Source organism: Cebus imitator, unplaced genomic scaffold (genome assembly GCF_001604975.1).
Source record: "Cebus imitator isolate Cc_AM_T3 unplaced genomic scaffold, Cebus_imitator-1.0 Scaffold81, whole genome shotgun sequence".
Taxonomy (NCBI): domain Eukaryota; kingdom Metazoa; phylum Chordata; class Mammalia; order Primates; family Cebidae; genus Cebus; species Cebus imitator.
In genome coordinates, this window is record NW_016107396.1 from 6,106,177 (window position 1) to 6,118,780 (window position 12,604).

Genomic DNA, 12,604 nt, shown 5'->3' on the forward strand with positions numbered 1-12,604 from the left:
ATCCTTAACAAAATACTAGCAAACCAAATCCAGCAGCACATCAAAAAGTTAATACACCACAATCAAGGAGGCTTTATTCCTGGGATGCAACACTGACTCAATATATGTAAATCAATAATGTGATTTACTACACAAAAAGAATTAAAAGCAAAAACCATATGATTATCTCGGTGGATGCAGAAAAAGCTTTCAATAAAATCCAACATCTCTTCATGATAAAAACTCTCAACAGACTAGTCATCAAAAGAGCATGCCTCAAAATAACAATAGCTATCTGTGATAAAGCCACAGCCAACATCATACTGACTGGCCAGAAGCTGGATAACTGGAACAAGAATGCCCAAATGCCCACTCTAACCACTCCTAGTCAACATAGTACTGGAAGTCCTGACCAGAGCAATTTGGAAAAGAAAAAGAAAGAAAAGGCATTCAAATAGGAAAAGACAATCTATCTTCACTAACGATACGATTCTATATCTTAAAGCCCCTAAAGATTCCACCAAAAGGCTCTTACAAGTGATAAACAAATTTAGCAAAGTTTCAGGATACAAAATCAGTGTACAAAATTCAATAGCAATTCTATACACCAACAGCATTCAAACTGAAAGTCAAGGAATAAGACAATCCCATTTACAGTAGCCACAAAACAATAGAAATACCTAGGAATACAACTAACCAAGAAGGTGAAAGATCTCTATGAGAAGAACTACAAAATACTGCTGAAAGAAATCAGACACAACACAAATAAAATGGAAAAATGTTCCATGCTCATGGAAGAATCAGTAACATAAAAATGGCTATACTCCCCAAAGTAATTTACAGATTCTATGCTATTCCTATACAACAACATCGTCTTTCACAGAATTAGAAAAATTTCATATGGAACCAAAAATAACACAAACAGCCAAAGCAATCCTAAGCAAAAAGACACAGGAAACGCCAAGTCTCAATAAGGTAGATTCCTTCAAAAAGGAAATACAGGTAACATGGATTAGAGATAATTTCTCAAGAAAACAATGTAAATAGTTGTTTTACCGGTGATAATTGGGGTATCTCAAAATTCTATCACTCACTAAATCCAATCTGAAGAAGCGCCATGCTTCAATGTAGCTGATACAAATAAAAAATAGCCTCTGGAGTAGCAATCCCTCTTTTGCCATTTTGGCAACTCAAGTAAAAGATTTAAATTTTTTCATATTAATGCTTTAAAAAAATTACTAACATGGTAACATATATTATATATATTACTATATTGTGCTGAAATATGAATTCATGAGGCTTTCTCTTCAAGATTGACCACACAGGTATTCTTTCCGTTTGATGTCACTAAAGTATAAAAACGTATAATACACAGATGGCAAATAAGCATATGAGAATATGTTCATCATCAGCTATTATGGACTAAATGTTTGTGTCCCCCAAAATTCATATGTCAAAATCTAATCACGAGTGTGACAGTATTAGGAGATAGGGCCTTTGGAAGGTAATTAGGTCATAAGAATAAAGTCCTCATAAATGAGATTAATGTCCTTTAAAAGAGGGCAGAGAGCTCTCTGGAGTTCTTTCCTCCATGTGGGGATAGAATGAGAAGTTAGCAATCTGCAACTCAGAAGAGGACCCTCACCAGAACTTGACCATGCTGGCACCATGATCTCAGAGTTCTGGTCCACCAAAACTGGGAGAAAAAAAGTATATTATCTATAAGCTATCCAGTGCATGGTATTTCATTATAGCAGTCTAAACTAAGACATGAGCCATAGGAAAATGCAAATTAAAATCACAATGCTATATATTCTCGTCATAACAGCTAAACTAAAAAATGGTAACATTACCAAATATTTGTGAGAATATTAAGATTTCTCAGACATTGCTAATGGAAATGTAAAATGGTACAGCCACCCTGGAAGATCATTTGGCCACTTCTGTTTAAAAAATTAAAACTGAGACAACTGAGCATGGCAACTTGCACCTATAATCCCTATTACTCAGGAGGCTAAAGCAGGAGGCTAACTTGAGCCCAGGAGTTTGAGGCTGCAATGAGCTATGATCACACAACTACACTCCAAATTCGGTGAAAGAGCAAGATTCGGTCTCTTAAAATAAATAAATTAATGCATACATACATACATACTAGGCCTATACTTACCATGAACTCAGAATAAAACTCCCAGGCATTTCTCCCAGAGAAATAAAAATTTATGTCCTTATAAAATTCTGCAGATGACTATTCATATCAATTTTATTTGTAATAACCAAAACTGTAAGTAACTAAAATGCCCCTCAATAAATGAACAGTTATACAAACTGTGGTACTTCCATACTACAGAAAACTATTCAGTAATAAAAAGGAACAAACTACTGATACATGAAAAAAATCCAATGCCAAAAGGTCACTTCTTATATGATTCCATTCATATTACATTCTCAAAATGGCAAAATTATAGAGACAGAGAATAGTGCATGGTTGCTAGGGTTTACGCACGGTGCTCAGGGTAGGACACATGTTAAACTAGGAATCAATGTAAAAAGATAGCACAAGGAGAACTTTTTGGTAATGAAACATTTCTGATTACAGTAGTGGTTAAACAAACCTATAACAAAAAATGGCAACAGAACCATGTGTACATTTTACCTATATGAAATTCCTGGTTTTGATATTATACTGTAATTACGTAAGATGTAACCATTTGGGGAACTGGGTGTACCATACATCGGACTTCTCTGTACTATCTTTACAACTACATGGTGAAATCTATAATTATTTCTAAATAAAAAGTTAAAAACAACAACTATTTGATGATACACAATAAACTTCTAAATTATTTTATTTAGGGTGAAAAATTATCTATTAAATCCATAAGACTTGAAGAAAATAAGTCATTTGCTCCATAATGTCTATTATGTTGGTGCTGCGAGGGAGACAGGTTTTCAAAAACCTACCTGATGTTTACAATTGTCCAGTTGAGAAATTATAATATTACTATTGGTATAATGTAAAAGTAGACTGCATTGCTTTGCAAAGACATTAAAAGTTAAAATATTGAAAGTGCACCTAGATTTGACAGCATTTGTCTTTCTTCAGAGATTAAATTCCATAAACTGTGGCTAAATCTAAATACATATGAACCTAATTCTAAGAAGTATATCTTTTCAAAGTAATATAGTAAGGTTTCATTTTTGATACATAAAATATTTGCAACAGCAATGAAACGAAAGCAAACTGACCTAGAGGACACTTAAAATAAAAATAATAATTCCTATAAAAGGATTAAGTGGTCCCATGCATTTACTTGAGATATTTCATGCCACCAAAAAAAAAAAAAAAAACAAACACATCCATCTCTTCTAGCCAATATTTAATAATCCCATAGTAATTGATGTATAAAAAAATGTCTTTATGACCTGTTACCACCCAAAAGAATGCATCATAATAACTTTCAAGAATATGTTCTTTGACGTCTAACCTCGGCTCTTCTTTAGAATTACCTGTAAGAAGGAAAAAAAATAAGATTCATATTATACCTATGAAAAATAAAACATCACTCCTTAACAAAAAGTTAAATAGTCCTGGGTACATAATATGCAAGATTGAATTTATAAAACCCAATTTGGAAGGTGATTAAGGAACTTTTGTCTTAGATTTCTCTAAAATAGCCTTATCTCAATGAATATGAAACTTGCCTAGATTCTAAAAACCTGGCTTTATTAGTTACCTCTAGATTCTTCAACTGTAAGCCAAAAGTACCCAGATTAATGGTTTCAAACTTGAAATTTTTAGACAATATAGTTATCTAAATTAGGAGTTAAACAATATCAATTAAGAAGTTAAACAACATTCTAAAACTCAAAGTCTTCTAAGTCAGACATTTCACAACTATAAAGTAGTACAAATCCACTGCAACATTAAATCTATTATATTTGGACTGGAATTATAATCATTTGAGACCAAAACTGGCTATCTTATGCTGAACAGTTTGTTAAGTAGACTATTTTCAAAATATATAGTCTGTGAAACAAATAAAAGGAGATTTTAGTTGTAAAAAGACTGACAGCATTAGTCAGAAGATGTTTGTTTTTTTTTTTTAAGTATCTACTATTTTAAGTAAATAAACCTATAGTTTATTTTAAAAATCCTAAATTTAAGGCATACATGTATATTCTTCAATATCTTAAGCCTTGTTTTTCCTGCAGAAAAATATTTACATCGACTTTAATTGCCTAGAAATTTGTTGGAATGTTTATAATTGCAAGATAATTTAAAGACCCTAGAAAATGCCAAGACATGTACATTTCTAGGCTTCCAAAAGGCCATCAAATAAATCGTATCTAGGCTAGTACTTCTCTGTTCTACAAGATAATATCTTAAGTACTTCAAAAGGAAGTTTGAATACTCAAATGAATTTACAAAATGCTGAGTATATTACATACTCAAAGTTACAAAATACTAAACAGAATTCAACAAGCTTTCTTACTGCTATATTTCTCTCGTAGCCTTTCATAACTTTACATAACTATCGTTACATAAGATGTTAGGATTGTGAGAAACTGGATACAAGGCGCATGGGAAGTCTGAACTATTTTTGTACCTTATTTCAAAATACATTTAAAACAAAAAAGTCTACAAAGAGGTAGACTGTAAAAAATAAGTTTCTCTCCTCTATCATCTCCAGTGAACTGTGGTTGCCAGTTTCTTACATATTCTTCTAGAAACTAGTTCTACAATAATATTGTGACTAATCAAGGAAATATAGCATGCTATGTTATCTACACTTATTTGACCACAAAAGCATTTGAGGTAGGGCCTCTATCAACATTATTGAAAATAATGTTTTCAGGAACATATCTGGAAAACTGTGCCACAGGCAACATATTCTTAACATTATATAAAAACAACAGTAAGAAGCAATCATCTCTACTTATATAAGAGATTTCACCCATAAATCACTCAAGTCTCAAAACAAAGTCATAAGAAATCAAATAATTAGTGATATGGTTTCTTTTTGTGTCCCCACCCAAATCTCATCTCAAATTATAATCCCGTCATGCTGAGGAAAGGAGATAATTAGATCATGAGGGCAGTTTTCCCCATCCCGTTCCCATGATAGTGAGTAAGTTCTCTTTCCTTTATAAAAAACCCCAACTCAGGTATTCCTTTACAGCAGTGTAAAAATGGACTAATACGATGGGGTAATTAGGATAATTTCAAATTCTCAAGAAGAAAGTAAGTTTTGATAAATTTCAAAGTGATATATCTTCTCAGCCTACAGATTAGCAGTCTGTAGAAACATGAATGTTTCCTCTAAAGCAGTGGCCATTAATATTACCATTGGAAATCAGTGATATACACATGGATGAAATCTAACTCCTTAATTAAAATCATTGACTCAGAAAAGGCAAAATATCAACTCAATCAACAAAGCTGAGTAAGGTATACAAATCAGAAGTGATGAACTGAGTGGTATTTTTGAAGTGTAATTCTTGCTCAAGAAAAGAAATATGGATTTTACCTTTGCTGCGGCCAGTACATGTTCCTTGTTAATGACTCTACATTTATTTTCACAAGCGTTTGTCCTGGACTCTTCTGCTAATCGACGAACAAACAGTAAACAGCTCAGATGAACCTTTAAAACAGAAAATCCAAGTGGATTTTTAAATACTGATGCACTGAAATAATGAGTTTTAGAAAATAATTATCTCAAAATTTATTGTTGTACTATTTACTTTTGTGATTAAATTAACTCTTCCATTTAGACTTACATAGAATTCAGTCTAATGTAAGTCCATCTTAGATTCCCTGCAAAGAGACTAGGTCATTGCAATACATGAAACAAGCTTATGTAAGGCAGACCAAAGACCACAAACAAGAGCATTTTTTGTAAAGCATCATTATATATCAAACTTATGTAAGATTCACTCAGTAAAAAATATACCTGCTTCTGATACAAATAGATTTGAATTTATAACAAAATTTTAAATTTCCAGAAAATTTTAAATTAAAACATATCAAAAACTACGTTTTAGGCTATCATTCTACAATCCGAGGTCAAAGATTTTTAAACAGATATGTTTAATTTGAATATTTATTTAAAAACACGTTACTAGTTGAAATTGTTTAAGTTTGCTTAATTAAAAAGGATATGTACAAAGGCCAAGTTATTTGTCATCCAACAACTATCACAAACTAACCATAGTTACTATTAATAATCTTCAAGACTCTTTTTAAGAAATTATTTAAAATAGATAATATAAGCAGACTCATAAATTTAAAAGCCTATAAAAAAAAAAAAACTATAGTTATGTAAGATGCCAGCATTGTGGAAAACTGGGTAAAGGATACATGGGAACTGTGTACTATTTTTGCACCCTCTTTTGAGTCTATAAATTATTTTAAAATAGAAATATAAAACAAAAAAGCTTACAAAAGGGTAGACTATCAAAAGTAAGTCTACTCCCCATCTCATCCCCCAGTCAACCATAGCTGACACTTTCTTGTACATTCTTACAGAAACAAGCTCTACATATAAGCAAAACATATGTACTCATCATCAGATAATAAATATATATCAACATTATCTGATATTTTATATATATGTGTATATATATATATATATATATAAACCAGCTCTGATATATTGTATACAATAACATCTTGTTAAGTATTTTACTCAAAATCACCATCCAGAGCAACAAAAGTCTTAACCTATAAGCACATTCCTTGGGAAAAAAAGTTAAGGTACATGTAATCCAAGCAAAAGAAAACGTGAAGTGAGCTACAGTCTTATCCCAATCCCCACTCTAGGATATGTAGTACTCTTATTTATATTATTGCACATATCTTCCCCATCCTTTGCTTCTGCCAGGTACCTGAGGGCACTACTAACTTAGATCCAATTAGATAGTATCTTTAACATGACGTATTTTGTTATTTACATCACAGCAAGTGATTCTTGCAGTTAGAAAAACAATTTATACACAGAACTTAACATTCACTATCTTGTGCACTGCACACTCTCTTCTCCCACAGTTCATTAAATGTTAAATAACTACTAATGTGATGTTTTAATGCTTTATATACTGCAGAAATCTTTAATAGATTGTTAAATAGGTGTTTAATAACATTCTAGTGATATGTGGAGAAAACAGAGGTTTGGGAATTTAAACAAAATGAAGAATCTATGAAAGGTGGATATTCTTTTGGTACATTTTTGATGCACTGTCTTCTTTGAATTCTCACAAGAACTCCGAGGTAAAACATCCTAATTCCAATTATTCACATTATACTGTGTCAATTATTTACTAAACTTTCAGTGATAGCCCATTTCATTTGGTAGCAAAAACACCCCATAATATGGCACAATTTCATTTGTTAATCTATACTTTCTACTTCTAAAGGTAAACAGCTTCCAGATACCCTCAGGATAAATTCCAAATTCCTTATCACTAAATCCCACTTGACTGGGGTTCCAGTTTCATCTCTCACCATTCTCAGCTTCCAGTTCTACACTAGGCCTTTTGAACTTCTTTGAGAATTCAAATGCAACCTTGCTCTAGGCATCCTATTTGTTTACAGACTTCTCAGAAAGTCCAAATTCCCCCAATATGTAAGGTTATATTGATCCACAGCACCCTGAACTTCCTATCACTGCATAGACTGCATCATGCTGTAATTTCTGACTTAGCTGCCTTCCTCACTGTACCGTAAGGACAAGAATTATGCCTAGCCTTTTCAACACTGTTAAAGGACAACAGTGTCCTTTAACACATTGCTCAATATGTAGTAGATAGCTAATAATTATTACTGCATGAAGACCCCACCACATCTCCCAAATAAGGCCAAAAGAAATTTTTTTTTAAATCAGCCTCAATTAAACTACACTGTCTTAAGACTTAATTCATTAACCTAGATGGAATATCCTTTCCTTTTCATGGTCATGAGCCATGGATGCTGTGATGGTTAATACTGAGTGTCAACTTGACTGGATTGAATAATGCAAAATATTTTTCCTGGGTATGTCTGTGAGGGTGCTGCCAAAGGAAAATAACAGTTGAGTCAGTGGACTGGGCAGACCCACCCTCAATCTAGCTGGGTACCATCTAATCAGCTGCCAGCAGGGCTAGAATAAAGCAGGCAGAACGTGGAAGTACTTGACTTGCTGACTCTTCCAGCCTTCATCTTTCTCTCGTGCAGGATGCTTCCTGCCCTTGAACATTGGACTCCAAGTTCTTCAGCTTTTGGACTCTTGGACTTATACTGGTAATTTGCCAGGGGATCTAGGGCCTTCAGCCACAGACTGAAGACTGCATTATCAGCTTCCCTGCTTTTCAGGTTTTTAGACTGGGACTGGCTTCCTTGCTCCTCAGCTTGCAGATGGCCTATTGAGGGACATCACTTTGTGACTGTGTGAGTCAATACTCCTTAGTAAACTCCCCTTCATATATACATCTATCATGTTAGTTCTGTCCCTCTAGCAAACCCTAATACAGATACTGAGACAAATTAGTATCACTTTTTCAGAACTCACAAAATTTTTTTCAAGCAACCTATATCTATGTGATAAAACAGTTAATTGAGTGGTGCTACTCCCGTGTGCTAAGGCTTATATTAAAATGATCAAAACAAAAGTTAGTTTTAGGGTATTTAGTTAGGCATTCAAACTTGAAAAAGATAAGCTATTCAATCAATAATTTACTTTTAAAAATCCGCTTGCTTGAAAAATAAACCAAAAGAAAATTATAAATAAATATTCACTTGACAGTCTCAGTTGACAGAAAGACTGGGCCAGCCTGACTTCTTCCTCCCTTTGTCATAGCACTTTTGAATTCTACATGAACTATAAGCACCCAGATATTTGCATAGTATTCCTTTAACAGATGTTAACTCTTTCCCGAGTACCATCCCTGGGGCTAAACCATCGAATAAAGCATAACACAAACAAAATAACAAAATGTCACTGAAGAATAAAGTAACACAATGAAATCACAAGTAAAATGCTAGAAATGACATCAATCCACATATAGTTATCATGTATTTCCAAAATTAATTTTACACTCAGAATGTTGAAGCTATTATGCTAAACACTAGGAATACAAAAATTTCCCAGTTCAAGTTCCCAGACTAGTGGGAGAATCAAACCCATAAGGAAAAAGGCAAATGTGTGACACCAGATGATGGAGAAGAAGATAAGACTGATCCTTTCTAAGGATATTAAGGAACGCTTCACTGAAGTAACATTTGAACTGGATTTTGAAAACACTGTAGGTTGCCAAGTAGAGTAGAGTGAAGACATCTTCAAGCAGTAGAAATATCAGGTATAAAAGGCAGCATAAAAGTAGATTAATTTTGTGTTAAAGATAATGGGAGACAGAAGAGAAGATATTCATTCTCCTCAAGAAGCTGCATACCACACTAGGAGACATCAACATATGAAACTCCTAGACAACAATCCAACAGCTCAATTATATAATGTATACTCTTAGGGCTCACCAAGTTCAGAAAAAAAAAAAAAAAAAAAAAAAAAAAAAACTTCCTTAAAAAAAAAAAAAAAAAAAAAAAAAACAAAGATCAAAACAAACTTCCTTAACTATAAAAAAAAACTTTGTGGATGATGTAGGATGCCTGCCTGCTATGTAAGATTATGAAGTGTCAACCGTCAGCAGAAAACTATAAAGAAACCAAGGTAATGCATGCCATATACAAGACAGTGAAGGGGAACTGTTTAATGAAAGCCCGAGATGAGGAGCGTACTAACTGGGAAAAGCTGGTAACCAAAGAACATTCTATCCCCCATCAACGCAACCACTTGAAATTTCAACTCACCCACCTTCTCATGCCACCTGGATCCCACCGCACAATGGAGTCCCTCTGTCCATGGGTACTTTGGGGCAGAAAGGGGTAGATGTGGGAGGATGCTGACTACAGAAATTTCTAAGCCATTTGCACCAGCTGGTAGTCTCTTGGATATCTTTGATAGGTACATTTCCGCTCCCTCCATTTAGAAGCCCCAGTGAAAGCTCCATAATAAACTACTTAAAAATGTTTTGCAAGTGAATTTCATTTTAATTCCATTCATTTGTGCCACCGCTATCAGCGGCATAGGGTAGTTAATTGGGGTGGGGCACAAGACAGCCCGTATTGCCTTTTCTTACAGAATTTAAGAAAGGAACAAAAAGAAGGGCAGTGGATAGAAGTAATACTTTTTGGGGGGAAAATGTGTTTTTGTTCTGTTTTGGCTTCAGAGAACAAAAAAGGGGAACAGTGGAGATAATTCTAGAGTAGTTTAGCAAAAAGGAAGCAACAGATTGGGTGCCAATGGAGAACTCTAGGAAGCAAAAGAGAAAAGAGAAGGTAGAAAAACCAATGTCGCTTAAGAACAGTTAGGATGATGCATTCCCAAGACTATCCCTGTAGTATGCTCCTGTTATCCACAATGGAGTACCTTGATCTTCTGGAAATTATGTGTCCATTTACAATAGTTCCTTTACTCAAAGAGCTCTTGTGACAAGGTACCAAACATGCCTCCTGTGTTTAAACCTACAGAAACAATGTTCATTGTGCCAGAGGAATATGTGTTCCAGGCATTCAACGCAAAAACTGAATTTATTTCAAGACAGAAACATTATTATACAGTGGTTTGACTGGGACTTCTAATTAGGAGAACATTAGGCTTCAAGTATTATAAGTCAAATAAGAAGACTTCAGTAGTCTAGCTTAAAAACTGACAAGGTGTTCTAGTATTTGTCTAGGAAAATGAATTAACAGTTGAGAGCATTCTTCCTACAAATAAACTTTCGCATCAGGGTCTTTTAGTAAGCACCCTAACCTAGGGGAAACAGGGCAATGTTTGGTTAAATCCGTAAAAAGAGGAGAGGGAAGGAGGCATGGGAGGAAAGAGGAGAGAGGGAGGGAGGCAAGAAGGGAGGCGCTTAAAAGGCATTGTGAGCAATGCCTTTTACAACAGCTAAATAAAAATGACCCAGACTGAGTTCCAAAATCTATTTTTTAAAGAGTGTATCTTTCATACCCTTTGCAAGTACATTAATCACAATGCCAGACCGTGTTCCTAAACAGCAATACTTAAAAACTGTAAGCAGCAACGTACGCTAAGCTCATGTAACTAAGAGCCTATCTTTAAAAAGATCCAGATATTTACATTTCGGCGGGGCCCGGGACAACTGAGCGCCAGGAATACGAACTGACACGCCAGGGTGGGGCATACGTAACTTGTCATTGCTGGAACTGCCTTAAACATGGGCCTGAAAGAGCTATTGATTGGCGCTATTGATTGGCTCGGGGCGGAAAAAAAAAAAAAAAAAAGCTAGAGGTTATTCCCCTTACTTTCCTGTCCCCCATTCTCAGCCCGAGAAGGGATGGAATCTCACCAGTAAATCACCACTTTTCTCCAGACGAAGTTGAGGCTTCTGTCGCTTGAAGACTCGCTTTAGAAAGCCACGGGGAGCCTTCCGCTTTATCTGCTTCCTTTGGGAGACTGTGGTCGACAGTGCCATCCTCTCCGTCAGGTATCAGCTGCCTCAGCTTCCGAGGTGTTCCCTGCACCGCACACAAGCTCAGGGAAAACAATCCGGTCCCTGTGACGCTTCTTCAGGCCCAGAAACCGCGAACCAAACGTTCGAATCCGCCGCCAACGGAACGCGCCCGGCGCTCAGTAGTGACGTTTACCTTGCGCAAGCCCCGCCCCTGAGGCGCCTGGCTGTAGGTGGAAAACGCCCACGGTGGGCGGGTCCCGGGAACACCCTGACGTCATTAAGAGTCTGCATCCTCCTTGTATCACTTTTTGTATTATAACTTTTGCTCTGTGGAATTATTTCTCCTAGGTTCCCTAGAGATGATTGGAAGTTGTGAAGAAATACATTGGAAAGCCAAGGCAGTTTTTAAGCACTCACCCTATACTGTCCCTAATACCAATGAACAGAAGTTTGTGTTGTTTTACCAGGATTCCTAAAAAAACCAAGGCAATGCCTTCCTAGCAAGAAAGGCATGATGTTCAGATACTAACAGTTAACAATTTTACACTTCTGCATAATTTTATTTGATCTTACCTTAGGTCTTCTCATGATTCTAGCTTTTCTTTGCAAATGCTGCTCCCTTTAAAGGCTCCTCTCATTTAACCTAGCAATAACTTTCAGTTGTAGTTTAAATGCTAACTCATTGAACTTTTTGTAACTTCTTCAAGCTGTTAATTTCTCTATCATCTGTGCTACCACAGAGGTATTAATAGTTATCACCTTTATGAGCAGCAAAATCACCTGGGAGACTTATTAAACTGCGGTTTGCAGGGCCCCGCTCCCAGAGTTTCTCCTTCACTAGATCTGGGGAGGATTCAAAACTTTGCAATTCTAACAACTCAGGAGACATTGGCATTTGCTAGTCTCTGGACCAATTTTTGATTTTAATCATAATTGTCTCTAATACTATCTCTATTGTAATCTCAATATTAAATTATTGTGATTTCACCCACACAAATGATCCTTCTACTATCTGGCCTCCCATTTCTTTTTTTTTTTCTCTTTTTTTTCCCCCATTTATTTATTTTATTGCATTTTAGGTTTTGGGGTACATGTGAAGAACATGCAAAATTGTTGCATA

The 12,604-nt window shown here is 35.2% G+C and overlaps 1 protein-coding gene across 2 annotated transcripts; it reads right to left on the minus strand.

Moving 5' to 3' along the window:
* Window positions 1-3,339: 3,339 nt before the first annotated feature.
* On the minus strand, window positions 3,340-11,682 carry CENPW (centromere protein W). 2 transcript variants are annotated; one of them, XM_017533331.2, is made up of 3 exons: window positions 11,380-11,682; window positions 5,508-5,621; window positions 3,340-3,486 (listed from the first exon to the last, which is right to left on the minus strand). In XM_017533331.2, the coding sequence occupies exons 1-3, from the start codon at window positions 11,503-11,505 to the stop codon at window positions 3,460-3,462; spliced, it is 267 nt and encodes an 88-aa protein (XP_017388820.1). In that variant the 5' UTR covers window positions 11,506-11,682; the 3' UTR covers window positions 3,340-3,459. The 2 variants fall into 2 exon arrangements, with proteins under 2 accessions (XP_017388820.1, XP_017388821.1); XM_017533332.2 differs by lacking the exon at window positions 3,340-3,486 and having other exon boundaries at window positions 5,504-5,581.
* Window positions 11,683-12,604: the final 922 nt, after the last annotated feature.